Source organism: Nipponia nippon, unplaced genomic scaffold (genome assembly GCF_047370975.1).
Source record: "Nipponia nippon isolate SJK-2023a ecotype South Korea unplaced genomic scaffold, ASM4737097v1 scaffold_4, whole genome shotgun sequence".
In the NCBI taxonomy this organism is placed as follows: domain Eukaryota; kingdom Metazoa; phylum Chordata; class Aves; order Pelecaniformes; family Threskiornithidae; genus Nipponia; species Nipponia nippon.
The window spans coordinates 21780445-21808129 of record NW_028262358.1 but is presented as its reverse complement, the minus strand read 5'-3'; the positions used below and the strand labels follow the sequence as shown (position 1 = coordinate 21808129).

The following is a 27685-nucleotide window of genomic DNA, read 5'->3' as shown; positions in this document are numbered from 1 at the left end:
GGCGATAGAGGCGGTGCGGGCGGCAGCGGGCGGCCGTCTAGGCTCCGTCGCCGCCGGTCCGTCTCTACGGGGCTGGGCCGTGGCCGCTGCTTTGCAGGCCACGGCCCGAAGTCTGCCGGGAGGTGGTGATGAGGTTGGAGCCGGCCGGGAGATGACTGGTGGGCCGTGCGCAGGGCCCGCACCGGGGAGACCGTCCCGTCCCGTCCCGTCCCGGTGCTCGGCCGAGGCTGGTGGCTGCTTGGAGGCCGCCCGGTCTCTAAGCGTCCGGTTGGTCTTACTGGGGCTGGGTGCTCACTGGCGGGAGCGGTGTCTGGTGCCGGTGCTTCTCCTGTCACAGCTGCTCCCGCGGTTAGGCAGACGCTTCGCCAGAGCTGCGCAGGAGGTCACTAAAAACTCTTCAGCTAGCTAGATGTCTGGCAGCAGCTGTAAACATAGCTTAAATCCCTTTTCTGTATAATGATACAAAGAAATCAAACAGCACAACATATACCAACACATTTGAGTACAGCGGTGTAACTCATCTGTTTTTGTTTAAGCCATCCGTTTTCGTAGGCTGTTACTTGTTACGTTCCTCACAAACATGCAGATTTTGCAGTGGGCCAAGCTAGTCTTGGAATGAATTACAAAAATACTGTGTCAGCAGTTTTTCACAGGAGACAATCAAGTTCACATTGTTACAAGGACAATGCAGTGTCACTCTGCTGCTTCCCCCCCCTCCCCCGCCCCCCCCACGTCCAGTCTATTTGATAGATGGTACTCTAGCACCTAATGTGCTAGCAGAGAAATTCTCAAATGCTTGATTGGTGGACCAGTGCTGTTTTGTGCAGTGGGCATAGTGGTGTAGCCAGAGCATGACTGCACCTTATGGGCTGGCTTTTATCCTTGATTGCTGCTGCTGGATTTTATCTTAACTTCCCTTAATATCTCTCTGTGTTTTACAGTTTCTGTAAGCATGGAAAGTAGTTCCATACATAAGCATCTTTATGGATCAGGTAGAAGCTGGTGTATGCCATGCGCCTTCTATTCCCATTGAGGTAACTGTAAATGAGCCGAGAGATAAATTACAGCAGAATTAGAAAGGGGCTTATGCTGAGGACATTTTCAAACATAGCGAGTTTCAGATGAAAATAAGGATATAGAGACATAGATGAAGATTACCAACAGTGGGTTCTGTACTTGGCTTTGTATTTTAATGATTACATGGAAAGACTTATTAAGGCAGGCTTTGTGCTGTCTAAATTGTTCTGCATTTTATCTTAATCTGTTTTGCAAATTCACATGCAGATTTTGATGTGAATACTAAAGCATGCATGTCGAAGAATTCTGCAGAAGATAAAGGTGAGAATTATGTATAATTGAGGCAGTGAAATTAGATTAATCTTGTACTTGCTACATGGTTCAAACTTCAGTCACAATCAATATGTGGAATGATTAAACTTATAATGGGTCAAAATATGAAGGCGGCTCTAATTAAAGTAGGCTGAATCTGTCTTGCGTGCTCCTACTAGTCATGCGCTTGAGGAAGGAGAAGAAAGGTAGGCTGTAGATGAAAGGATTAGAAGCATGCGTTGTTCCTATATATGCAGCTTTATTCCAGTGTCATGATAGCATTATGGACTGGCTGATGATGATAGAATGAGGTAAGTGATAATCTTGCTAATTTATCTGTAAATGTTGTGATAAGATGACCTCACTAAGGAAAGAGCTTCCTTAGATTCTTTTCCATGTGTGCACATGGAGGGACTGGGAACACTTTGGCAAGAGTTGCCTTGTTCATATCTTTGGTGTCAAGACGTTTCTGTTTGCTGGAAACAGAGGCAGCTTTAAGCCAATGAAGTCACATTGGTGTTACCCTACTGTGAGGAGAGGATCTAATCTAAGGACTCTAAGTAAATCAGAGATGTTAAATACCTTGTGTGATGAAAGGAGAAAGAAATAACTTTTCAACTTTGTTGAAAACTGAATTTTGAAATTTTCTTCTGTATGGAAAATGGAGCTTTTTGTATCTTGAAGTTCAGTGCTAGCTTAAAGATGGTCTGAGTGGACCAAGAGTGTAGTTATTTGGAGGACTGAAATCTTGTGGGTGGGGAGGAACTGAGTGCAGTGCACCTTGCAGGCTACTTTGCCATTCATAGTGTCAGCAGAGGTTAAGGCAAAAAAAAAAAAAAATGCTGGGAGAGCTTAGGCATTCAGTCTTTACCTAAGCAAGCAGCCAAGTTCAGGCACCCTCCCTGACACCACAAGCCTGAGAACCCAACATATCCCACTCTTCCATCCACACAGAGAACAGGAAGAAAAGCACAAACATGCGTTGTCCATTGAAAGTGACATCTCTTCATTGGCATGCCTCAGCACGTGTCACATTGTTACGGAACAGGAGTCCCTAAGACTCCTTAATTTAAGAGTGAGGGATTTCAGTCACAAAAAAAAATACATAGGGCCCCCACTGGTTCAAGATACTCCAGAATCCTAAATTCAGCTTGAAGAGACTTCATCTGTTTTGGCCGAGGTTGCCAATTTTAGTTAGTCATAAGTAATTTACTTCTTGTTCTCTTTTGTGTTCAAGTGGACTGACCAGTTGAATCCTGCTTTCTCAACCCCACACCTATGGGAAAGCTGACTGAAACAGGCTCTCCAATTTTTAAGTTCATTTTAGCTGATCTTGTTCCCTGCTCTCTCCCCTCCCTATGTTCCGCAGGAGGGGGAAGGGGTAGTCTCAGGTTCTTCAACTCTTGGGGCTGTTGGGAAAGGCATCTGGACTTTGTTTCCCTCAAATCTTGGACATGAAAAATATCAAGTTCCAGCCTTTCTGTTGTCCCCATGTATGACAAAGTGACCTAGGATGCCCAAAGGTCTCCAAGACCGAGGTGGCACAGACCCTGACAGAGGCATTTCAGATCATCAGAGAGGTGCTGGGAACTCCTCCCCCTGTTGCAGTTTCCTTGGGTTCTCCTCAACTGAGGTGTGCTGAGCCCTGCTGTATTAACGCTTCACTGATCCTCAATGGATCCAATGATCCACAAACCCCTATTTGAGACGTCAGAGGCCCAGCTGGACTGTGTCCTCACTCCTGCAAAACTTGGACAACCCAACTCACCACAAATAGCAATCTCGGCCATCCCAAAACCAAGTGCAGATCAACAAATTCAAAGCTTCACTTCCAAGAATCAAAACTGTCAACTTTATAATAACAAAAAACATTGAGCAAGATCAGGTAAATGACTTAACATAATTTTGTGCCCTGAATATTACGATGATTTTTGGACTGTAGTGCTATGATTAGCAGTATATTAAGCACAGTCATACCACGTGAAGGGTGAATACTGCCAAAGAATATGGAAAACTACTATTGAAGAAATTTGATTTTTTTTTTATGTTGTCTGCTAAACACAGCAAAACAATCTGATCCAACATATATCTAGAGATTCTGTATGTAATTTTGAAATTATTGAACACCTTAATGGAAGAATTCGGAAGAATTTCAAACTCAGTTATCTTCTTTGTTATTCTCCAAACTCACTTTCTCAGCCTTCCAGGCCAAGTGAAGATGCTTTACTGCTTTAAGGCACAAGAGATTGTTTAACAGTGTTAGGAATACGACTGGCATAATAGTCATAATTTCTCAAAGTGGCAAGGACCCCAGCTGAATTCATGTGCTTCACTTCCTTGTTATACTGAAATGCATTTCCATGGATATCAGTTATCTTGCCTGCAAAAAAAAGAAAAAAATTATTCCAGCAAACAGGAGTTGGAGAGAGAGATAATCTGTTTTATTAGTACAAGTGATATAACTAAAAAAACAGTCAGTCTTTGGGGTGTCTGTCTTCAAATGTGAAATATCTTTGCTCCCAATTTAAGTGCAACAGTTTTTTATTGACTGAAATCAAGTAGCTAATGGTTTTCTTTTCTTTCAACAATACTTAAATTCCTTGTGTTTCAGGAAAAGGAAAACAACATCTCTCTCTTACGGATTAATTAAAATGCTTCCTGAGTAGTTTATACATTGGCTATTCTCAAGAAGGAAAGAAAAATCCACAGTTCAAGTAAAAGCCAGGGTAAGTCTACACAACAAACTCTAACTTAATATAAAAACACCCCAGTTGGTTTTAAATGAGTTTCTAGAAATCACTTAGCAAGAGCAACACAGATCTTTATGCAAACTAATTTAACCACGAGATACCTACATAACACGGAGGCTAAATACAGCACTGTGCTGCCCCAGATTGGTTACTTTTTTGTGCCTGAGCTAACCTGTTTAAAGCTATCCCAGTTATCAACACTAGAGACTGCAGAGGAGTTAAATAATGTCATTATGAAGCCTGTTATCCTTGCTTGACAGAATTTAGGAGACCAAAACCCACAATTTTAGCACATGGTGGTAAAAGGTCTATCAACGTGAACACCAGAGAAGTATAATAATAATACTTATATCAAAATTCTTGTCAGTGAGATTTTTCATAACTCCTCTAACCCCTTACCCCCTAGAAAGGTGAAGTGGCTTATGTTGGCTGGAGACCACTAATTTTGCTGAATTACGTGAATGACTCAATTTTGGAATTTGTACATCCAAGGAACAACTGCATGATTTGGCCTATTTTTGTTGTTTTAAAGAATTCCATGTCCACATATTACATAATAAGTTACTAATAATAAACTACTATATCCAGTTAGTAGGACAGTGTGATTTTACTGCAAAATAGTAGCCAACAGAGAAAAAAAAAACACATTTGTTTTGAAAATATTAAAATTCATATACCCAAAATTTGGGGATTTGGCTTTTTTCATTATTTGACAGTTATTGACTATATTAGTCCAGGGCAAAACAGATCATATCATGCCTTCCAGAGCATAATTTGCTGTTCCTTTGGAGTTACTGTTGATTTCAAAGGGCTCAAAGCTCCTAGTGAATCGTGACTAAAAATACATATGTACTCTCATTTTTCTTTCCAAAGATGTTTGGAAATTCTTTTTTTCTATGAAAAGTATAAATAACTTTAACTTGATGCAGTTTCACTTATCTTGGAATTTTGGATGCTGTTAACTTACCTCCCACAGCATGCAGAATAGCTTCAGGTGCACATGTATCCCATTTCTTGCACCCAGGACTGGCAAATACATAAGCAGATGCCTTGCCTTCTATAAGTTGAATGATCTGTTATGAACAGAGAGTGGCAATCATTGCAAAGGATCCAGGCATTTAGAAATGGGTAAAAATAACACCAGGAAACAGGGATTAGATCAGTTTATTCAATGTACTTACAGTCAGAAAAGGAACACTAGCCATTTCCTTTCCGATATTACAAGAAATTATATTAAGGTTTAGAAGGCTATACTGTATTACCATTCCGAATGACCTATTTTTGATTGTTATAAATACAGTCTATAGCATGAAAATCTGCTTGTAATTTCAGAAACAAGAATTCCCATCTTGTGCAAGTACTAAAAAAATAAAGTGGAAACTATCTCCATGTTGTCTTGGTGCCGTTTTGGACCTTGCACACATTGGAGAAAAGAGCTTGGAGGGTCTGTTTTTGACAGCCATGACAAAACTAAACTTTAAAAACTGAGCAAATGAGTATTCCCTGTATGCGGAGAAGTTTTGCAGAGGAAATATCACCGTATGCTTCTATTTTTATCCTTTCATATGTGCTGCTAGATAGTTGGAACAAAAACTGTATTAACATGAACAGGAGGAAATGTCTAATAATTGTGATTAAATTGAATTCACATTTAGTCATTCAGGTCTTATTTTTTATTTTCTCCCCTAGAAACAGAATACTGGGGAAGATGGACCTCAGCCATGACCAGCACAGCCACTGTTACAAATATACCTATACCAAATTCTCTCTACCTCACAGCAGACTGAATGCTAGGAAGAGAAGTTGTGCTGCAGAAGGAGGAGGAAGTCTCCTCTACATTCATGCAAGTAAGCAAATGATTTCTTTAAAAATTCTTTTCCTTTTTCCAAAGGTACCACCTCCCAGTAAAAACAAAAGATTTGGAGTTTTCATACCTTGTTTCCTGCTCCTCCGACTCTGATGACACTGTCTGGGTTCAAGGCACTGATGCAGTCATTCACCAGGGTACTGCTGTGAGAACGGGTGGTAACGATGATGTGTTTCCCAGCAGGTGCTTCTGTGAGCTGAAATCCAAAGGCACCCATGCCGAGGACTCCCCAGATTGTCCTGCCCAACACAGCATCAGCTCCTGCCTACGAAAAAGGTACACAGGTCCAGGTGATGGTTAATCATAGCGATCAGCATTTAAAGCACAAATGGAAAGGAGTACCTAGAGACATCTTTGCGTATCAGGGAGTATAATATTAATACTGGGTTATACATTTAAACAATGGCACTTAAAAAGAACTACTCTTGAGCCCAGAGTGAGAAATTGGCTCTCTTTCCCCCTAAGGCAATGATATCATTTACCCTTTTCTTATCTGTGACATAGTGGTCGTGCATTACATCCTGCCTCCAATGACTGACTGATTAGTATTTGTGTATTTCTGTACTTCAGGCACAATCTGTAACTGAAAATATCTTTTGTCACTTTAAATGTTTCATCATACATATCACATAGAACATATAGAATCAGCTAATGATATGCATTAAATCAGCTCAAGAGCTTTTTCTTTAAATTCTAGTAAGTTTAATTAATCAGGCTGCATCACGCGCCTTCCCTCCCCCCAGATAATACTGAAATAATCTCCAAACGTGTAAATGCCTGTAGGTTGGCCATCCTGGACTTAGACCTGAAACCTGGCCTGATACACTCTAACCCAGCTGTCCATGACAGGTACGCTTGGTTTATTTAGGGCTGCAGATTTATGGCAGTTACGACACATCACAAATGCACCTACTGCATGGATTTACTAAAGAATTTCTAGCAAAAACACCAATCTGTACTTATTTTACAACATGTACTTTATATGTACAGTAGTAATATGTACAGTACATACGTAATATACACTGCATTAGTGTATTATATAAGCCTCATGATTCAGTATGGCTTTTAGTAGGTCCCTGAGATTCAGTTCCTGGAAACCAACATTCAAAATTGTATATATTTAATAAAAACAACAACACCTCATGTTACAACAATAACTCCAGTACACACTGCTTTTCAGTTGAAAACGTGCTAACTAGAAATGGCTTAGAAGTGACAGCTAGAAATCACCTAATGCTTTTAAACAAATCAATGCATTTACTACCTCATAGTTGTAATACGGCTGGTTAATAACTCCTGCTATTGCTTTGCCTCCATAAGCAATTCCAATAAGAACCGTTACGTGGTCAAGGAGACCTGTACAGAAATAATATGAATGTAGTTATGCTTGAAAAAGAGAAAGTAGATACATAAAAAAATAAACCTTCAATAAAAGTCCACAAATTGATATGCAGGGTGGTATTTTAAAAATGCAAATGCTAATCAGGATTTTCAGGTGTAATAGGTTGGTTGATATAATTTTTTTAGTAATTTAGCCTTGAGGTCTGAAAAAAAAAAAATGCCCCAGATACAACATAGTTCTATTAAGAGAATTCTAATTACCACATAATGAGAAAGAAGTTTAAAGATACAACTAAATAGCAGTATATGATGACATTCTTCTGTAACTGTGGTGTGAATTCTTTAATGGTATTCAAACCTAGCAATTTGTTGACAGCTGTACATCTCTTTCCTTAAAAAGGGGAAAAAAATCTGCTGAAAAGATTTTACATTTATCAACTGAAAGATGCAGTAGGAGGTTAAAGTGAGGTTTTGGCATATTGTTTTTGGAGTTGGTTCCCCCCCCCCGCCCTTTCATTTTAGGGTCTATTTCTATGGACACACATTAGGCTTTGCTGAAAACAGTTTCTGCCCATAACTGAAGAATTATGATTTAGGGGAAGATGTTTTATATTGAAAGGGCTACAAATACAGCTGTGGTATTTGGGTTGTTTGAAGGGGAGGATGTAAATATAATTGAGCATATTCCTGTATGAATGGGAGATTTAGCCCCTCAATTCAAAGTATATGCAAAATTGTAAGTTCGACTAAAAACTTAAAACAACCTGCCAGCAATCAAAGGCAGCTCTTTGCTCCCTGAAATGATAAAAACTGGTGGGCACTCAGTAGCCCATCAGGAATATTCAATACTCGTTAGAACTGAACGGAATGATTAAAACATACCATTGAACTCCAAAAGTACAGAAAAAAATAACATCAGCCTTATGAAACAATATTGTAGTAACTTCTATCATAAAACTATCTACATGTACATGCTACTTTATTACATTGCTGTAAGTTTTTTTGAATCAGCAGAATTAAAAGAGAAGCCAACCTTCAGTGTACTCCTTGGTTCCATCCAAGGGATCAACCCATATTACAAGCTTGAAAAATAACAAAAATAAGGAAAATTAACAATCACGTAAATCACCATGCAAAGTATGTATTTGACTTCAGTGCTTTTATTTCCTTGTGGCAGTAAGGAAATAAAGAGATTCAAATTTTTAACATTATGCTATGACTGAAGCCTACAAAATTTTATTTTACACAAAAAAGCTTAGAAACTGACTGGAACTTCTCAGCAAATATCTTAATAAAGGTATGAAGGCTTAAACTGAACATGGAAATGACATTACTTTCTTATGTCCAAAGTAGATTCCTTCCAAACAGATTTGAATCCCAAGTTGTAAGAAGCAAATTTCCATTTCCCTTTATTGCACACAGGGATATGCAGCATTTCTAGCTCTGGAGGTGTGATTCTCATGACTACATTTCAGTTTTCAAACCAAAAAGAAAAACTGGCAACATTGAAATAACCTTTTTCTTAATACATTCTTAGCTAAGATCAATAAGTAATATAGATAGAGAGTAAAATACAAAGACATACGTATAGCAGTACCACATTACCTCTTCCTCTTTAATTCCTGTGTACTGAGCAGGACAAGTTTTCTTCAGTATTTCTTCACAGTGGCCATCTTCAATTAATTCCTCAGCTACCTCATCAGAGGACAGTTCCTAACAAAAGGATTCTCAAAATTATTAGAAGGAGGTCTTGGACTCACCTTGGTTTGCCTTAGAACTGTGGATTTGCTTGCAGCTTACTTGACAAAGCTAATGCAATGGAAAGATTAAATGGGAGGGATTTTTTTTTTTTTTTAAAAAGAGATGATTTCCTAAAACCTACCAAAAAGAATTCCACTGCAAGTTACAGCAAGTTAAATTGTTAGTATGAAATAAAATTAGGTACTTACTTCTTCTCCTATGATTGTCACCTTGGGAAACTTCCGTGCCAGGGAAGCACAAATGCTCATTTGTACCAGTCGGTCAGCTTTGGTCTGCAAGTCATTGGCTCCAGTCTGTCAAAGGATGGATAGGAATTCACGTATTTCAAAACAACAACAACAAAACAGTACGATGGCTCATATGTCACTCTGAATATCTACCTTGTAATGAAAAAGTCTAATTTGATAAATCATCAACCTAGTACATGATCTTGAGAGAGAGGCAGGCTAAAAACTGAAAGAAGCAGAGTTTCCCTGTACACTCCAGAGCTAAGATAGACTGGTATGATATTAGAACAATATTTACATGCTGTGTTCTTCTCATGCACTGGTGCAATTGTACTGAATATGTATTTGTGCAAACACTACACTATGTACAGAATAAATTAATACAAGTACGAACCCAGATATAATACAAGAAGAGGGAAAAGCAAAAATTAAGATGTTAACAGGAAAAAAATAAATATTTTAAGGCTCACTGGAGAGACGTGGCAAATTAGGAAAGAGGAGAAATAGGGTAGGTGTTAGTAAAAGGTGATTTAAAGGTCCAATTAATCTAGCTTGTTTTAAAAAAATGGAAACCATTATGATGTATAAACTTCTAAACAGTGAACAGTTCCTTAGTCTAGCAGAGAAAGACCAAGGAGGGCCAGAAGCAAACCAGTGAAATTGAACTGGACAGTAACACCCACACATTTTTTTTCCAGCAAAAATACTAGAGAGGAAACAGTGGATTTGGTGTCTCACGATGACATGAAACAATGACTGAAAGCCTTCCCAAAAGATGCAGTGTAGCCAGATGGGTTACAGTAATTTCTTGTTAAACATCAATAACCTGCTATATAGTGGAAGTGGATAATTTATTAATACTTTCTCGCCTTCATCTTCATGTATCTATGAATGGGGGAGCCTTTTACATCTGGAGACAGAGTCCCAGTAAGAAATACTTCTGTTAGCACAGAAATTAAGAAAGCCAGTTCATCCAAGGATTTGCATCTTAGTCGAATCAGACAAAAATTTTATTTTATCTGCTTGTATCTTATTTGGTGACAACATGAAATTTTTTTTATCCAGCTACAGAAATTAGCCATAGGAATGGAATATTCCATTTAGGATCATGTTATGGTTTAATTTTTGCATACTCAAAACCTAGTCTGTCCCTTATTCAGTTGCCTATTTTTATGAAACTTGATATTTTTCTTTGAAATTTCCCACTCATCCCCTAATAAATTTGGTTGAATTTGGCACTCAGTTTAGACTCGGAAAGATCCGGTTATTGCAGAGAATGTCCTTTGTTCCAGGACACCAACCTAATAAACCAGTATAAAGTAGTTCTTCAAAACAGTCATCAATAATGTACGAATGGCTGGACAAAATGTCTACCTACCAGTTGGAAAAAAAAAAAAAAGTGAAAATGCTACAAGGAGAAGCAATATAAATGGAGAGCTTAGAGTTGACAGGGGGAAAGAAAACGCTGGACATCAGGAGAGGAGCTAGCTAAAAATTCAACTGTCCTTGAACTATTTTTCCTCATCTAGATAAATGGATGGGAGGTCAATGTGTTGAGGGAAAAGGTGGAACATTGCCTTCCTAGCTTTTCTAAAGCTTTCAGTAATGCCAGTTGGAATTGGTCTTGATGTTTGCTGACTGCAGAAAGAGGATGAATGATGAGAAGCAGCACTTTCTGTCCTTGTGCATCTCTTCCCTCCAGACTGTAAAGCATAGGCACATACAGGTTCTTTCTCTTGCATTCTTCCTCTTTCTTCACCAGCCACCTTTGACAAGAAGCTTGCAGAAATTCTGAGATTGCTAGTCCCTCCAACAGAAACTCCTTCTGTCAGTCATTGTTTTCAATCTAATTTTGTGTGTTTGTAGTATTCATTTAAAAAAAAAAAGTATGTATAACCAATCTTATTTAGAACCCGTATCACCTGTTACTTTTGATCATTTTTGTTATGCTGTATTTACAATTATTTATTTAATTGGTTACAGAGCTTAAAGTGTGTTCATTTGCTGGTTTTATTATATTAGAAAATGGTTGAGCAATGCATTTCTGATTTACTGGGAAACAATATTAACACACGTGCATTTTTTTAAAGTGAAATTGAATTAAACGACAAAAGGGAGCATTTAGTTTTAGTTAAAATTACCTTAACCTTGCTGGACTCTTACAAAATAAGCTTAATGAAACTTGTTTATGCATTTAAAATTAACTGGTTAATCAAACAAAGTACAGACAGTGCTTCCTTTGTACCTGTGGATGTGCGTATTTTAAAGCTTTCTTGTAGTGAAGCTGCATTAGTTTTTCCAAGAACCTACAAGCAGGTTATGTGGGAGAGTGTATTCTACTGACATGGGTCTGAGAATCCTGCTATGCATCTAAGTACTTTTGAAAAGACAGGTCATTACTTTCCAGGGTTTTTTTTTTTTAATTCTCTCCCCCATACACCTGATTTTAATTGCTTAGGAAAAAAGGGAATAAAAAAAAAAACCTTGAAAATGTTTTCGTAGTGTGAATATAACTGACCAAATGGGGAAAAAAAAATCTTTTTGCATCTACTGTCTGAACTGACAAGAAAAGTCATAAAGGATCAGGCTTTTTTTCACAACTGGCTGCAAGTGCTTGCTATCAGAAAAATGTAAATACCAGCAATTACTTCAATGTAAAGACCAAAAATAATATAGATAATGCAGTCCATAATATTGTGACATACCTGTAAAGCCTATTATAATACTGTAGTCAAAACAAAGATCCTGGCTCATCAGCACAGCTTACTAACTTACAGCAAATTAAGAACTTCATGCAGATGATTGTAGATTTCATTTCTCTTTTCTATTTAGAATTAAACTTGAAGCTTCGAATTTATTTTGAAAACTGTGATTTACAATACAATCTAAGGTTCTTTTTTGTTTTAAGAAATGAAACATTGATTTATGCTAATCCAAAATTCATCAAGGGCACAGTACTTTAAGCTGTACTACAGATGTTAGAACATGGGTATGGAAATTAATGGGAAAGATACATTATTATGAATTCTGACATGCTATCCAAAGCTTGTGTTTTGTGAAGGGAATTAGGAGAAAATTATGGTGCGTTTCTTTTAAGTGTCTGAACATTCTTTAGAAATACTGGTCAAAAGACACTTCTCCAGTGCTCTTTTAATCCTTTAATACGGAATATTTCTTGTATCAGAGAGGTGAGGACTGTATTTCCTTTCCCAGTTGTTGATCTTCAAAAATACCACTTTGACCTGTACCTGACTCAGCATTATTAAGAGAAATTAAATTGGAACAAAGTAAAAGTAATACCTTCTCCACTATCCCCAGATCTCCTGCAGCCATTACATTTCTAACAATCGTTGCAGCTTTTTCAGCGACAGAATATGCAGAGGCGACCACACGCATGAGCAGAGCTGGAGAAGCCATACTGAATGCTGAAAAGAAACAAAAAGCAAACTTGTACATTTCTCTCTTCAAGAGAAGACAAGAAGGAAAATATTTTACATAGCATTCCAAACAGATACATTTTAAGCTGAGTAGGAAGAGGAAAGTGGGTTACTGCCAGTGAGTAGTAATGAAGTGAGGTTTGACTTTTTTAGAAACACAATTAACAAACACAGGGATATAAAGCTATTTTAGACAACATTTTTCAAATACCCATGCTCTGTCAGACAGTGAACCTAGTTCTCCTCACTAAAATAAAACCTGGCATTAAACAGCAGCAGCAGCAGAAACTTGTTATCATAAATGTTAAGGAAAAGGGTAGTCTACACACAGTACTCATTTTTTGTACATTTTGAACGTAAGTTCATTTTTTCAGAACTGAACCTACAGAGTTGGTTTGTGCGCAGACTCAAGTACAAGCTACCAGACAGGATGACAAGAGCAACTTTACTTACTATTTTTATTTGTTTGAATATAAAATAGGCTTTTGTAGATGGCCTAATTGTGGACCCAAAATAGGCTAATGATATGCAGATACTGCAAGCACTGCACTTGTATACGGAAGTCTGTTCATCTAGATTTTACCATCCTTTCTGTATTTCTTTAACTTCTCTTGATTGCTTTAAGAAAATCTATTGCATCTTCCTTCCTCCCCTCAACACTGCGTGTCCTGTCATTCTTCCTACTGTATTGTCTTCTACGTCTGTTCCCCAGCACACACCAGTGCAACTCGCTGCACCTTTAGTTCCCAAATAGAATAACTATCGCTCTTGCAAAAGGCTAGCGATCATCCATTCCTCCCAGCTTTTCTCTACCTCAGGAAAAAGAAGTATCGATAACCACGCCGTATTCTTTAAAATGCAGGGCTAATTGCTTTTTGTGCTTTCCCGTCAGTTTTTCCTATCTGTGTAGATAACATGCTTTTTGGGTTGGACTCACGTGTATGATATACTTCCAAGTAAACGCCTGAGCACAGAGCTAGAAAAAAAATGCAGAGGAACTCATTAATCACCATATTAGGTTACCCTCACAATCAGTATTTGCAGCAATTGCAAGTCTTGCCTAAGTGGCAATAGGTCATTATACAATACCTTTCCCTTCTTACTTGAGAAATCTACTCGATAAAGTACAATATAATGAGGTGATAAGGCTAGCTACTGTAGATGATATTGATGTGACCTCAAGTTCACGTCTCTTTACAGCAAAGGCAAACAGCAATGTTAGAGGTATCAAAATCCCAAATTCAGATGGTTCAAGAACTTTTTCGGCATTTTAGAAACACTGTACAAGTATCTCTAAAGTCAGATCTCTGAAGCTGAAAGAGTGATTGTGACAGTGCATTCAAAAAGAATAGTTGCTACTGTTAATTATTATTTACTGCTCATGGATGGGAGCAAAGTGCTCTGAAGTCCTGTAAAATAGCCAAGGTCCATACCCAAAGCGCACATGCGGGCTATCTTGGACTGGTAACAATGGTTACAGAGGATAGTTTGGAAACACTACCTGTGGCAAAAAAGCAGCTCTCAAAAAATCGTAAGTCGTAGAGCAAATACGTGTCATGACACATGGGAAGACAGATACTATTTTAAGTATATACCATCACGTGAAACAAGTTAACAGGAAGGAAAATTGAATGTAGGTCATTCCATACTGAAAATATCTGGACTATGAGTACTTCTGAGAGAGAGTAAAAAAATTAGCATATTAGATGGGAAGTTTGAGTTAAAGAATTGAGCTCAGAAGAAGATAATTACGATTTTATGCTCAGCTTCTCATTCTTCATTGGACTTTTTACTGCACATTTGATCCTGCTTCGTAAAATGAGGTTAAAACTTACTTAAATGTTTTAAAGGCTTGATTTATTTAATGTTTGCATGAAGTTTCAGAAGACTCAGAAAACGATAGAGAAACGCTATCTTACATTCTTGAAGCTTTACCCAAGGTGCTTCTTGGGCACGTTTTACTTGGACAGTCTTAAGGCAAACAAATACACTTTCTGTCTGTAGTGACCCTATACCTGCCATCTCTAAGCAGACCTTAAAATTAAAATATCCTTATGAAAAACAAGATTAAGAGAAACCGAAATGGGAGGTTCAACACCCCCTTCTCCCCAGTATAAAGTAACTAAGTAATGAAGCGCGAAGTATGTTATTACTGCAAAAGGTGCCATAAATTTTTACAGGGCTGCACCTCCTGTGTGGCACGTTTTCTGGTGTATTGGACCTTTTTGGTTGGGCAAGTGGCAGCGTCTAATGTATACTTCCACAATACACTCAAGAACATATTGCTTGCTTTGGACAAACAAGTTTGACTTTTACAAAACTGTACGGTTTACAAAGATTGCACAGCAACTATCCCTCGATTTAAATTTGCATTATTTTCAAAACATACCTTGTCCTCCAAAGCCTTTCTCCTAGCCTAGCAACCAAATTGTTGAAAGGTCTCAACTTGACAGATCAGCCTGCTTTGATACCTACTAACATAAATGAGTTCTCCAGTTCTTGTTACGCATTTTAACTTTGAAATATTTGAGTATTACACGCTGGCTACAATTAATCTATCAAAACGAGTATGAAGGATTTGTTGATGTTGCTATCTCAGTGCCTCTTCTGCAAACATCCGTTTTCCAACATTGTCGTTTCACCTGACGGGAGGAGAAGCCGGACATCGCACACCGCATGCCTTCAAACGCCAGCGCTAAACCATGACTTCTTCCTCAGAACTGTTCAAAGCCCAGGTGCCTCGAGCTCCCTATTTCTTTACAATAAACCCTGGCTCGCATTTAGTCAAAGATAAGCTGTTCGTTCGGCGTAATGTAAGGAAACGGTATTTACCCAGCAGAAGCGGGCTAAGAATGGGAATTCCAGAGTGGGGATGCCTGGGTCCCACTGCGGTTCACCTACAGATTTCCAGTGGGAAAGGGCTGCGCTACCTCATTTCACCAAAGTGCTCTGAGCCCCTTTGAGTTTTAAAAAAACAACAAAAAAACCACCCACCCACACACACAAAAAGGCAAAACAAACAAACAAACAAAACCCCCCAAAACCCCAAAGCCTGTTGCTGATTCTCCTGCAGCCAGGATTCCCGGTGGCGAGCCGCCCGCAGCGCCGCCCAGCCCAGCCCAGCCGGGCTGCCGAGCGCTGAACAGCCCCCAACCCTTCACGCGCTCAGCCGAGCGCTGCGTAACGCGGAGCGGGTGACGGCAGCGGTGACGGCAGCGGCTCGCGGCGGCGGCAGCAGCAGGGAACTCACCCGCTGCGGCCGTGCTCTCCCCGTCAGCTCGGCAGTTCGCCCTCTCCGCCCGGCACCGTTCAGCAGCGGGGCGCTCCCAGCTCGCCAGAAGCCCTTCCCGTCGGTCCCCTCGCCACACGGTGAAATAAGCGTCAGCCGAAGTCCAAGCCCCGCCGCTCGGCTCCCCGCCCGCCCCGCGGCGGACCCGCCAGGCCGCCCCTGCCGGCGGCGCCCGCCCCCGCGGCCTCGGCGCCGGCTCCTTCAGGAAGAACTCGCCCCGATGGCGTCAGCGGGGCGCCATCGCCTTTACAAAATGAGCTCGAAACGCCCCAAATCCTTCCGGCTCCGGGGAGGGCCGCAGCGCTCCCCCGCCCGTCGGGAGGGGAGGAAAAACGCGTTGCTGCGCGGCGCGTCCCCTCCCGCGGCCCGTCGCCGCCGCCGCGCCGCTCGCCGTAGCGCAGGCGGAAGTGTTTCCGCAGGGCGCGTCGCAGGCAGCCGTGAGGATGTTCGGGGCCTGGCGGGCGCCGCCGCTGGCCCGGGCCGGGGCGCGGGTCGGGCTGCGGGCCCGGGCCGGGGCCGGGGTCGCCTGGGGCTGGGCGCGCTCCGCCGCCTCGGAGGCCAACAGCCGGCAGCCCGCGGCGGAGAGCCGGCAGGACGCCCAGTACCGGGACACGGTGCTGCTGCCGCGCAGCCGCTTCCCCGCGCAGCTCCCGGGGCGGCTGCAGCCCGAGACCGAGCTGGAGACGCAGCAGGTAGCGGCCGGGGCCGGGGCCGGCCTGCCCGGGGTGCGGCGGGGCTTGGCCCGGCGGCGGAGCCCCGGCCCCGGGAAGGAGGGCGGGGGTGGCGGGCCGGGGTTTGTTTACGGGCCCGCCGGGGCTGCGGCTGGCTGCCGGCAGGTCTGGGCTGTCGCGGGTGCCGGGGCGGGCCGGCCGCAGGCAGCTGCCGGAGGAAGGCGAAGAGCTGGGGATCGTTAGTTACTTACTTAGTTGTAGTCTGCGTACTCTCCAGTTGGTTGTGGCGTCGTTTGGAGGGAGAGTAACGGCCCTCCTGGTGGTGGAGAGCCAGAGCAATAGCGGTAGGCGTAGCGTTATGCCTGCCTCGGGCTTTTTAGTAGTTCTAAACATTTTTGACGTATTCTGTTACAGAGTTACGGAAGTTAACTCTCCGTGTTTGCTTGTTTTCAATATACGTTTTACTATGAAGCCGAAATTCAAACTTTTTGGAAATGCAAAGACCTGCGATGATTTAGGTGTTTTCTTGTTGTCTCTACAGAAATGTGGTTTTTTGGAACTCTATTCATGGCAAAGGCAAAGGAAAGCAAAGCAGGAATTTTGTCTTCATGACGGACCACCTTATGCCAATGGAGACCCTCATGTTGGCCATGCATTAAATAAAGTAAATATCTGCTCGTTCATGCTGTACTGTTTTGAAGTGGTAAATACTTCCCATAATTTGCTGTGTGTTCTCCATTTCCACTTAAATCAATAACACACTAAAGTGTTTGGTGTTTTGGTAGACAGGGCTTTTAAAAAGCAAATGCCATGGTGATGTAGATCCCATATGATGCCACAGTGACGTAGATACTATACTATGACATAAATACCATATACGAGCATATGGTATTTACTATATGCTGAATGCTCGTTTATGAGGCTGAACGTTTCAGTAAAAAGAGAACATTTTTTTAGAGAAAGTCCAGCCTTCATTCCTAAGCAACATTAAATGCACAGTTTATTTGTGTATTGAACATACCACACATGCGCACATGGGTGAGTGTATATTTCTATATGTAATAATGTTACTGTAACGCATGGTTGAGCTGTGCCTTGCTATTCTTTTTTCCTTTGAGTATTTTGTAAGTTTGTTATATTGCATTTATTTTATTTTATCCGGGTATCTTCAATGGAATCACAATGCCTAAATGTTGGTGGGTTTTAAAATGTAAATTTCAGCTTCAAAATAATACTCCTAAATATGTTTGGATACATTTAGATTCAGTCTTGAGAATGACGGCATTACATGTGCCACAAAGTGGGAAAGACTAAAATGTGACCACAGCTTCTTAAGGTACTAGTTCTAAAGCTTGGACTTCCGAAAATGACAAGGTTTGGTAGGTTATCACTTACATCAAAAAGCAGTAATGTGCACTAGGCCAACACTGTAGAGCCAGCTCAGTGTTTTAAAGATGAGAGCAAGTAGGATTTGTTTTTCTTCAAGTCATGCATCTTCCAGTTATACAGAATGTGAATTCCTTTGATCAGAGGTCCTTTGAGGTTCTGCCAAAACGCAAAATGATGAGCAAGAAAAAAAATCATAAACGGATGGTCTTATATGTAAATGTGTTGTGCAGCCTTTTATATTTGGTTTTTAATAGGAGGGTCTTAATTAATAATGTACCTATTCCACATGGGGGAGCTAAAGTGATAACTGACCCTTGTGTCTTTTCAGATTTTGAAAGACATCACTAATCGCTTCTACATGATGAGAGGTTATAAAGTACATTATGTGCCAGGGTGGGATTGTCATGGATTGCCAATTGAGTTGAAGGCATTGGCAGAAGTCAAAGGAGCTGAAAATCTTTCACCAATGGAAATTAGACAGAGAGGTAAACTACTATTTGCAATATCTTTATAGAGAAAGTTGGCTTAAGTATTTGTACATCCTACTCGGCATATTTTGAATTTTATGCTTTATAAATATCTTTTATACTTTATTGTGTGCTTTTCTAGTAGCTGTTGGTAACATTTTCTAGGATCACTATGTATGTATTTGCCAAGCAGATTGAGTACAATGTAATCTTATGAAGTGGGATAATTGAACACAGGCTTAATTTGTTGCTCTAATGAACATGCATAGCATTGACCATGGGTTTAAAAAAACAAAGGGACTGAGGTTTGGATTTCTGCGTTGCATAACTGTGTAGCAGCATGAAACCAGTATTTATCAGATCAGCATGCTTTTGGGTTTTGAAGACTGAATTTGCTGAGGAGCTAAAAAGAAGCTCCTCGTAAACTGGGATTCCCTGCTTGAGCAGGGGGTTGGATTCCCTGCTTGAGCAGGGGGTTGGACCAGATGGCCTCCAGAGGTCCCCTCTGACCTCAACCATTCTGTGATTCTGTGATAAAAATTGGGCTTCATCAGGACAGTTTGGCCCGATATCATAATTGCGGATGTATTTGTTGACTCTCTTTTTAACAATACTACAAAAGTATAGGGTTGATTCTTACAGAGAAAGTTAGTCTGCGTTATATAGAAACTGTTTTGAAAAAATAATTTCAAATACCATATGTGTTGAAAGACAACAACATTCAGCTGCAAAACTATTTGTAATGAGCAATTTAAACTGCTTTAGCTTGATGAAATTGCAGCAATGAAATGGGCTAACTTATTTTCGTGTGCATGTTGCTTTGAAAAGTTTGGATCAGCATCAACAGAGGTGGCTAATTTTCACTCTTATTTTACGTTATTTGAGAATGCATTTTGAGAAATTGTTCATCATAACTAAATATACTTATTTTTTCTCTCTTTCTTAAAAAGAAAGTTTATGTTCTGGAGACACTTGTGCTTTATGTCCCCATATTAGTCAAAAAGTGCTACTCCTGGATCTTTTTACTCTTTGCAGTCATTTTATGTAACTAGTTCTCTGAAATATATTTTTTTGAGCCATAATGATCTATTTAATACACGTCAGTAATTAGTGCATAGTTTCAAGATGTTCAGCTCAGGCTTTTCTAAAAAATGTCAATAGCATATTTTAAATGGTATTATATTGGTCTTAGTGGCCTAAACCATGGGCTTAATGGAACTATTCCCTTCAGCCAGAGAATTTGCAGAAAGAGCAATTGAGAAACAGAAATCCGCCTTCATTCGTTGGGGCGTAATGGCAGATTGGGCTAACAGCTACCGTACATTTGATCCAAAGTATGAAGCAAACCAGCTGAGAGTCTTCTACAAAATGTATGATAAGGTATGTTGAACTTTTGTTAAAGTGTGTTTTGTTTTGTCATGAGTTTCGAGTCTCCTAACTTTTTTTTTTTTTTTTCCCCCCCTCCCTTTCCTCTTTAGGGTTTCATTTATCAGGACTATAAACCTGTGTTCTGGTCTCCTTCAGCAAAGTAAGAATCAGCTTACTATTTTGCCTTCAAACTTTTAGCAAGGATATCAATAGCTTTTCATGTTTGAGTGTATTAATTTATGTTTGATATCTGCCCAGAACAGCCTTGGCTGAAGCAGAGCTTGAATACAATGAGCAGCATGTCAGTCGTTCTGTGTATATGAAATTTCCCCTGTTAAAGGCACCACCTAAGCTGACTTCTGTGATAGGTATGACTTCTGTATAGATTTTAAGACTGATAACTTTTATTTTCGTTATAACTGTGAGTAAAATACTTCTAATTTACATCTGTAGATGGATCATCCCCTGCTAGTGTGCTAGTCTGGACCACGCAACCTTGGACTGTGCCAGCCAATCAAGCAGTTTGTTACATGCCGGATTCAGCGTATGTGTCTTTAACTTGGTTCAGTGACCTGCATCAGTCCTTATCAATATTTATCAGCAAAGTTAAAATGTTCTGGACTACCATTACATTTTATTTAAGGCATCTTTTTTGTGGTTTTGTTTTGTTTTTTTTTTTTAAGTGACACAATTGTAAGCTTTGTTGTATCTCTCTTAATATATTAATTTCTGCTTTTTTAAGTTATTTCTTTTTCGTGATGTTACCTTATCTTGAAATTCTTTTGAGATTTAAGAGTGAATTGGACATGTATGTTTTAAACCATATTTTGCTGTCTTTTAGAGATGGAGCATTTAAAGAATTTGTAGCTTTATGGTGTTTGTAATTATTTAGTATCACAAATATATATTTGCATTGTAGATATTCAATTGTGAAATGCACAACTACTGGGGAACACTTCATTCTAGCTGCAGATAGAGTTGAATCTACAGCTGCTGTTTTGGACACGCAGTTTGAGGTTGTGTCAACGTGTAAAGGTAGGTTTTAATATTGTTAATCTTAAGTTGCTTAGAAATCTGCTTGTAGGTGTCTGGAAACTGCTTCAGTTTTGATGCACTACTAAGTTTGTTCTGAGAACAGGCTTCACTAAAAGAATACAAAGAGGAGGAGTAGTCTGTCAGATTTAGTATTGGTGTGTTGTAGCTCAAATTTTCATCCATAGATTTCAAAGTACTTTTTAAAATCCGGATTCACGCTTGGAAAACTTAAACACGGAGTGGAAGTCTGTTCAGTATCAAAGTCTTCGTTACACTCAATGCTGTTTGTCTGTCTTTCTCATCCATTGCTGATGAGAACAAGGGACTAATTACAGGTATGCTTGCTGACTGCCTGATTGCTAAATTCTACAAAAACTATTGAAATTACCTAGTGTAGTGGAATCGGTAGCACTATTAGCCGTTGTTGTCATGTTATGTTACTTTTCAAGTTTTTCATTGTTAAGAGGTGTCTTGAGCCTTCACCATAACCATGAAGAATAGTGAGGTATTGTAGGTGACTGTTGTCTGTACGGACAAACTAAAGTGGTTAAGTTTGCATCCTAACAAACTGCATAGTGATATTTCTTAATAGACAGACTTCTGATTTGGTGTCATGAGTCGGGATTTAATGTGTCATTTGTGAACTTTATTCATTTGCCTTTATCAGTGATTCAGTGCTGGAATATGCGTATCTAAAGGAGGTGAGAATGGTGGTTTCTGTGACTTTTTCAGATTGTTTTGGTGTATTTCTAAACATGTTTCTTCTACGAAGAAAGTGTTCAATGAAGGCTATTTTGTCATATGAAGCATTCCTCAAGCTCTGTGGTTCTTGATGTTCAGCAAGGCATTACTACTAAGATTTCTTCAGTGGTTTTTTTTTTTAACCTTAAATTGTCACTAGCTTCATTTGTGCTGTACTCTCTTTATTTGTACATAATTTAGAGAATTTAAATGAATTGTTCATGATAATATTAGTACTTTGTGGCAGACCTAGGAATAGATCCCAAATTCAAGGGTTTTAGCTTAGTAAATCATTACTGAGATCTGGTTTTGGAACACTGAGATAGTGGTCCCCAAGGAATGGGAACGCGTGGAGTGTCTCTAGGTGGAAAGTCACTACTAACAGAATACCATTTTCTAAAGTAGAAGAAAAGCTTTTTCTTCAAAGGAAAAAAGCCTGCAAGATTAACAATGCAGGGAATTTCAAAGCATTTGGATGAGGACCCCCAAACAAGATAAAGTAGTAGTACATCTATATGGTAACCCATGCATACACTTGCTGATCAGTTGTTCCATTTCTGCGTTCTGAAAAAAGAAGCTGAATGCATGAATTGTTTCTCTGTTCTGTTTTGTTTTTCTTGTTTGTTTTTTTTTCCACCCCCAGGTGTGGATTTGGCAGATGGTTCTTGTGCTCATCCCACAATTCCTGGCAGAGTCTCTCCTCTGTTACCTGCAAATCATGTGACAATGGCAAAAGGAACAGGATTAGTTCATACAGCCCCAGCTCATGGTATGGAAGACTACAGTGTAGCTTCCCACCATCAGCTACCCACGGTACTTAGTTTTTCAGCTGTTGCTCTTGATTTCCTGCAACTGTTTGATCATGTGCCACTAAAGTGATTGTTGTAATTTGTGCATAATACTTGAAAATGTTTTGAAGCATTCAGATAAGTGTGAGTATCACTAATGGTCTGCAGGAATGCAGGACTAACCTTAAAAAAGTGTGTATCAAAATAAAAGGATGAAGGTTTTCATTCATCTGCTAATTAAAGCTTGCAGGGAAGTGGTAAAATAGAATCAGATTTCTCTTCTCTCTCTGTGTTTTTGTTTTTTAAAGAATAACCCAGACAGCAATTCTCAGATATTGGCTCTCCATACTCAGAATTAGCTTTTAAAGCTGTATCTTGCAGACCAGTAAATCACTGGTTATGTAGGTCATCATTACTATTCTTTTTCAGCAAAGCTTGTTTTAAACACATACGTAAATACAGTTCAATTATGCATGATCAGTTTGTGTTTGATGGAAATGAAGATGCAGGGTATCCTTTTTCTCTTTTACCTTTTTAAAGAGGTGACTCTTGAGATGTTCCAAACCCTGATTATACTCATACTTCTGGTTGGGTTTTTTTGAGGGTAGGGTTTTTCATGGGGTTTTGTTTGTTTGGCTGGTTTTGGTTTTCACTGTTAATTGGAAAGTCATTGAAATACTAACCAATGAGTTGACATAAGACAGTTGTGGTATATCTGCAAACGTAACGGTGCTCATTTCTTCTGATACATAAAATTCACTTGCCTGGTAGATTACTAAATTTCAGTTCACTAAATCTGAAGTGTACTTAAATGTAACATACTTTGCTACTCATCAGGAAAGTAGTTACTCAGCAGAGTACTTAACTCACTTTTGAATACTAAAAAGGTAATTAATTACCACATGGTATTTTATTAACATGATTAACATATTTATTTTAAGGATTGCCTTGTGGATGAAGGTGGGTTTTTTACCGAAGCTGCAGGTCCTGAACTTCAAAACAAGAATGTCCTTGAAGAGGGGAATGAAGCTGGTGAGTACTTGATGTTTAGCCATGTGTTACTTTCAGTTACATTCCTGCAAGTATATTTTGAGGGTTCATATAAACTGAACACATTTTTGATGTGGATGAGGTGCAGGCACTTCTTATGTGTTCATCGTGGAAAGGAATGAATTGAGGTTAAAAGTAGCAGTATGTTCAAATCAGATTTTAATCTTGCCTCATTTTTTCTCAGTCATTCGGATGCTTCAGGCAGCTGGGAGTTTGTTAAAAGAGGAGAAATACGTGCATAGTTACCCATATGACTGGAGGACTAAAAAGCCAATGATTATTCGTGCCAGCAAACAGTGGTTTGTAAACACAGCAAGTGTGAAGGCTACAGCACAGGTATATAATGTTGCTTTCTTATGGGACATTTAAAGACAGCTGATGCCATTTGGAATCAGCAAAACAATCTTGCTATAGCTCGCTCCAGAATATGTTCTTCTCTAGGGTTTACAAACACTAGTTGAAAAGTGTTAGTTATTTGTAGAAGTGATGAATGTTGTTGATTTTTTTGTCAATATTGATATAATCCAGGATAAATACACTGACTGACATATTTGTTCATTGTATTTACAGGAGATGTATAAGTTTCTTAGAACTACTGAATTTTTTTCCCCAAAATATTTTTAAAAATACAGTGTTTCAAGGAATTAAATCAGAAGAGACAATTCTATCACTATTAAAATTACCTTTGTTGTTATGGTAGCCTTGCCTGGCCAGACATCTTTGTTTTCTCCCCTATTAATTTTTCCACAGTCCTATTTTAAATAACTTTAAAACATTTTTTTTTTTAAACGCAGTGGTTTTTGAAATTATGTACATCCACACAGAAAACTCAGACCAACACCTTAGGCTGTCTTGGGTAACAGTGATTTCGTTCTAATGAGGGCATGAGGTGCTTATTCCATATTCATCTTTATCTAGAATGAAGGAAAATACGATGGTTATTCACTGGGGTTGAGAGTGAGTGGTAGCCCACACTCTAATACAGGCAGCATGTATCAAGATGTGGTTTCAAAGCAGACAACAGTGCAGGACACAATGAGCGATTGAACTTCAGATAGAGATACTGATGCCATTTGTAACTCACTTTAGGGTGCATCTGCTAGAGAATCAGAGCTGGCAAAAAAGCATTGGTTGCTCTGTGGGGACATGTACCGTATTACAGCATTCTGAGAGCGTTATTGAAGAGCAACGTGCGGTGAATTAAATGTGACAGTTGCCTGAGAATGTGTTATTCAATACTGGGAGTGGGAGTGTAGACTTGTAGCTTTTTTTACTGGTAGCATAAACAGTGTTTGTCAGAATGCTGAAGCGTGTTCAACAATTCCCTGTCTCCTTTATAGGAAGTGCTGAAAAAAGTGAAAGTTATTCCTACGTCTGCAGTGAACAGAATGCTCGAAATGCTGGACAGAAGGACGTTTTGGTGTATATCACGGCAAAGATGTTGGGGTGTTCCGATTCCTGTTTTTTATCAGAAGAACACAGGAGAATGCTTGATAAACAGGTATTTGTCTAGCTTTATATACTGACTAAATGAAAGAATGAGCGCTGTGTGTTGTGCTGCAGTTACACGATATTGTAAAACTTCTAACTAAGTATAAATGCATGCTTTTACTTGCAATTGTTTATACACAGAACTAATTCAGCTATAAATTAAAACAATCAAAACCTCATTGCTGAAGGTGTATGTACTTGTATGCAAGTAATAGGAATCAATTTACTTAGATACTTACGTTACCTGAACAAGTCCCCTTGGTAGTAATTGCTGCTTTCATCCCTCATCTTCAAGCTAAGTGAGCTGGCAGTAATCACTGGCCTTTACATTTAAGCAAGGAGTAAAATGCAAGTTGTAGTTAGAATAGATTGCAACTGTAATTGTAGCACTGTAAATTGAACAATACAGGTATTTTGACAAAATAGCTTTTTGAATTGAATAAGTGACAATGGGATACCTGAAGTGGAATATCCAAATCGATTGCAGAATAAATAACTGCACTTTGCTTCAAAATGAGATTAGAGTGTTTTTGAAGAGCCAGCCTTAATAAAGTTAAGTGAGTGACCTTCAGCTATATGATTTGGTATGTCTAAAGCTTCAGATGCTAGCCTTATTCTGCCAGCCTTTGGTTAAGTTAATAGCATCCAGGTATTGCAAACACCGCATTTCAGGAATTGAATGTAATGTGGAGGAAATCCAAGCGATGCTTTTAAACAAGAAACCTCAACCAAATATGATCCTTTTCTGTCTTTTAAGGAGTAATAGGAGTTCTGCTTTTACCCCTTTGGGGAACAGAGGTTTTCAATTGTGAATATCCTCTAAGAGATGATTTCATAAAAATAGTATTGTGGAGTTCCACATTCATTGTTTATTTCCATAATTGTTTTCTGACTCGAGATATGCTAGCGTAACTCCATTTTATACATCTTAACCTTAGAACTGTTTGTGCAAATTCGTTATGGATAATAAGATTGCATAGCTGGAGATGAACTTAAGTAGTGATGCAGAACTCTTTTTATTCTGGTGTGGAATAAATATGCTGCAGAGAGTCCAGCATGTTTTCCAGAGGCTGGACTGAGCACATAAGTACGGTAGTAGTGAGGCTTAGGGTGTGGAGAGCAGGGAATGGACTTTAAGTAGTTAGTCCTTAGCTTCACCTAGCGTGACTGGGTGTGTAGGTACACAGATATGTACTTTGACTCTCTCACAGTAGGCAGTAACTGTGAGAAAAGACCACAATAACTGTAGTCATTTATAGTACCTGAATAACGCTGACGCACATCAGGAAATAAAGGGATGGGGCTCTGTGGGGTATAAAATCACTTTACCTGCAGAAACTGTTACCGTATTAAAAAGTAAGTATATGTTCACATTGAAAAATTACAGTTTCTGTGGAATACTGATTGTAGTCTGTCTGTGGAGTAGGCTTGAGTGTGTTGCTTGTGCTTGCTTAAAATTGTTAAATATGTAGTTTAACAACAAAATAAGATTGTAATGAAAAACAGTTTAGCAGTTGGCAGTCAAACGTGAAGAGCAGCATGAAGCAACAGCACCTTCAGAATATAGAGGAGCTGACCTAGCTGGCCCAGAAAGCATTTGAAAGGAGGGATGCATGGGAATTCCTTTAGTTTGTAAAGGTAAAATGTAAATATGACCTTGAAAGCCAGTGACCTGTATAAAAAGCATGTCTTCTGTAAGTGCTTGAGCTGTGTGAGATTATTGCTGGAGTTGTATCATATGTGGCAATCGGGGCATTTTGGTGTGATAAACTGTGCAATAGTTTAATAACTCGACCTTTGTAGGTATTGGCCTAGCAGTCACACATGTAGGTGAATGAACAAAGGGACAGTATGGCGTGTGTGGTTAGAATTGATCTGGGGAAAAAAAGAGACATATCCAATATGCTTGAAAAGTAGATTTATTTCATTTGACGGGCAGCTTCTGATGTTCATTTATAGTCAGTACGCTTTACTTCTAACATAATTTACAGTAGAGGTGAAATTTTCAAAGACAAGTGTAAAACACTCATTAAATATTTAAAGTTAGCTGTAGCAGACTTCTGTAACCAGAGTAGGAAAAGTGCGCAGAATATTGGCCTATGGAAATGACAGGCAAATTTAGAAAGCAGTCTGTCAATTCATAGGTCATTTTCCTGGACACCAGTTCTTATTGAAATAAACAGCTAAGCCTAAATATTTTGTTGCATTTGCATTATCATTTTGAAAATCATATCGCAATAAGTTGCTGACATATTTCTAACACAAGAAGATTCATATTCAGATTGTGTGAATAATTAATATCATTAAACAACAGTAAATAACTTACATTGCAAAACAAAAGCTGTTTTTTTTTATCCTGAATAAATACGTACTTCTAGTAGTAGCTGCTCTGGAGTTTTTGAGTGGCTATCAAAAGTAACAGCATCTCCACTGGAAGTCAGTGTAGTCCACATGGAGTTGCTGTTACATATGAGAGCACCATGGTCGATCTTGAGTAATCCTGCTTATGTATCACCTGTAAAAAGACTTAAAAAAAAAAAAAAAAAAAGCCCCTAAAATAAACCGCTGTGTTTCCCTCTGAGAGTTTCCCCTGAATTTGTCATGCGAAAGGCTGCAAAAAGCTTTTCTTTCAAGATGCAACTGTTCGTTTCTAACAATCTTTTTCCCACACCAACAACCCTGTC

At 39.3% G+C, this 27685-nt stretch overlaps 2 protein-coding genes and 1 long non-coding RNA gene across 12 annotated transcripts in view; 2 read left to right on the top strand and 1 right to left on the bottom strand.

Annotated features, from left to right (window-relative positions):
• The first annotated feature begins 1 nt into the window (after window position 1).
• Window positions 2-15529, top strand: LOC148053209 (uncharacterized). 5 transcript variants are annotated; one of them, XR_015708571.1, is made up of 7 exons: window positions 2-267; window positions 1285-1338; window positions 3941-4055; window positions 5769-5926; window positions 6127-6222; window positions 6730-6795; window positions 15312-15529. It is a non-coding gene; the product is annotated as an uncharacterized LOC148053209 (long non-coding RNA). The 5 variants fall into 5 exon arrangements; XR_015708573.1 differs by lacking the exon at window positions 6730-6795 and having other exon boundaries at window positions 3-267; window positions 6130-6222; XR_015708572.1 differs by lacking the exon at window positions 15312-15529 and having other exon boundaries at window positions 3-267; window positions 6130-6222; window positions 6730-7199.
• On the bottom strand, window positions 3154-17133 carry BPNT1 (3'(2'), 5'-bisphosphate nucleotidase 1). 6 transcript variants are annotated; one of them, XM_087776179.1, is made up of 10 exons: window positions 16924-17133; window positions 13650-13688; window positions 12576-12700; window positions 9237-9341; window positions 8893-9000; window positions 8321-8369; window positions 7211-7302; window positions 6014-6211; window positions 5047-5152; window positions 3154-3709 (listed from the first exon to the last, which is right to left on the bottom strand). In XM_087776179.1, exons 1-10 carry the CDS (start codon window positions 17063-17065, stop codon window positions 3561-3563), a joined length of 1113 nt encoding a protein of 370 aa, XP_087632305.1. In that variant the 5' UTR covers window positions 17066-17133; the 3' UTR covers window positions 3154-3560. The 6 variants fall into 6 exon arrangements, with proteins under 6 accessions (XP_087632305.1, XP_087632307.1, XP_087632306.1 ...); XM_087776181.1 differs by lacking the exon at window positions 16924-17133 and adding an exon at window positions 15963-16096; XM_087776180.1 differs by lacking the exon at window positions 13650-13688.
• Window positions 16433-27685, top strand: part of IARS2 (isoleucyl-tRNA synthetase 2, mitochondrial) — a 28832-nt gene continuing 17579 nt past the window's right edge. The window contains exons 1-12 of the mRNA XM_087776178.1: window positions 16433-16693; window positions 17214-17336; window positions 18390-18546; window positions 19760-19908; window positions 20007-20056; window positions 20155-20264; window positions 20350-20440; window positions 20816-20931; window positions 22316-22485; window positions 23402-23492; window positions 23695-23846; window positions 24851-25011. Coding sequence (XP_087632304.1) covers window positions 16445-16693; window positions 17214-17336; window positions 18390-18546; window positions 19760-19908; window positions 20007-20056; window positions 20155-20264; window positions 20350-20440; window positions 20816-20931; window positions 22316-22485; window positions 23402-23492; window positions 23695-23846; window positions 24851-25011 — 1619 coding nt within the window. The 5' untranslated portion in view covers window positions 16433-16444. The remainder of the gene's footprint in view (window positions 16694-17213; window positions 17337-18389; window positions 18547-19759; window positions 19909-20006; window positions 20057-20154; window positions 20265-20349; window positions 20441-20815; window positions 20932-22315; window positions 22486-23401; window positions 23493-23694; window positions 23847-24850; window positions 25012-27685) is intronic.

Excerpts from the sequence above, each read along its gene's own strand:
- BPNT1 (XM_087776179.1), bottom strand. The coding sequence starts at position 17,065 with ATGTTTAGAACTACTAAAAAGCCCGAGGCAGGCATAACGCTACGCCTA. Across the intron at positions 9,001-9,236 it reads TGACAATCATAGGAGAAGAA|GAACTGTCCTCTGATGAGGT; the intron begins GTAAGTACCTAA and ends TCCTTTTGTTAG. Across the intron at positions 3,710-5,046 it reads TATTCTGCATGCTGTGGGAG|GCAAGATAACTGATATCCAT; the intron begins GTAAGTTAACAG and ends TTTTTTTTGCAG.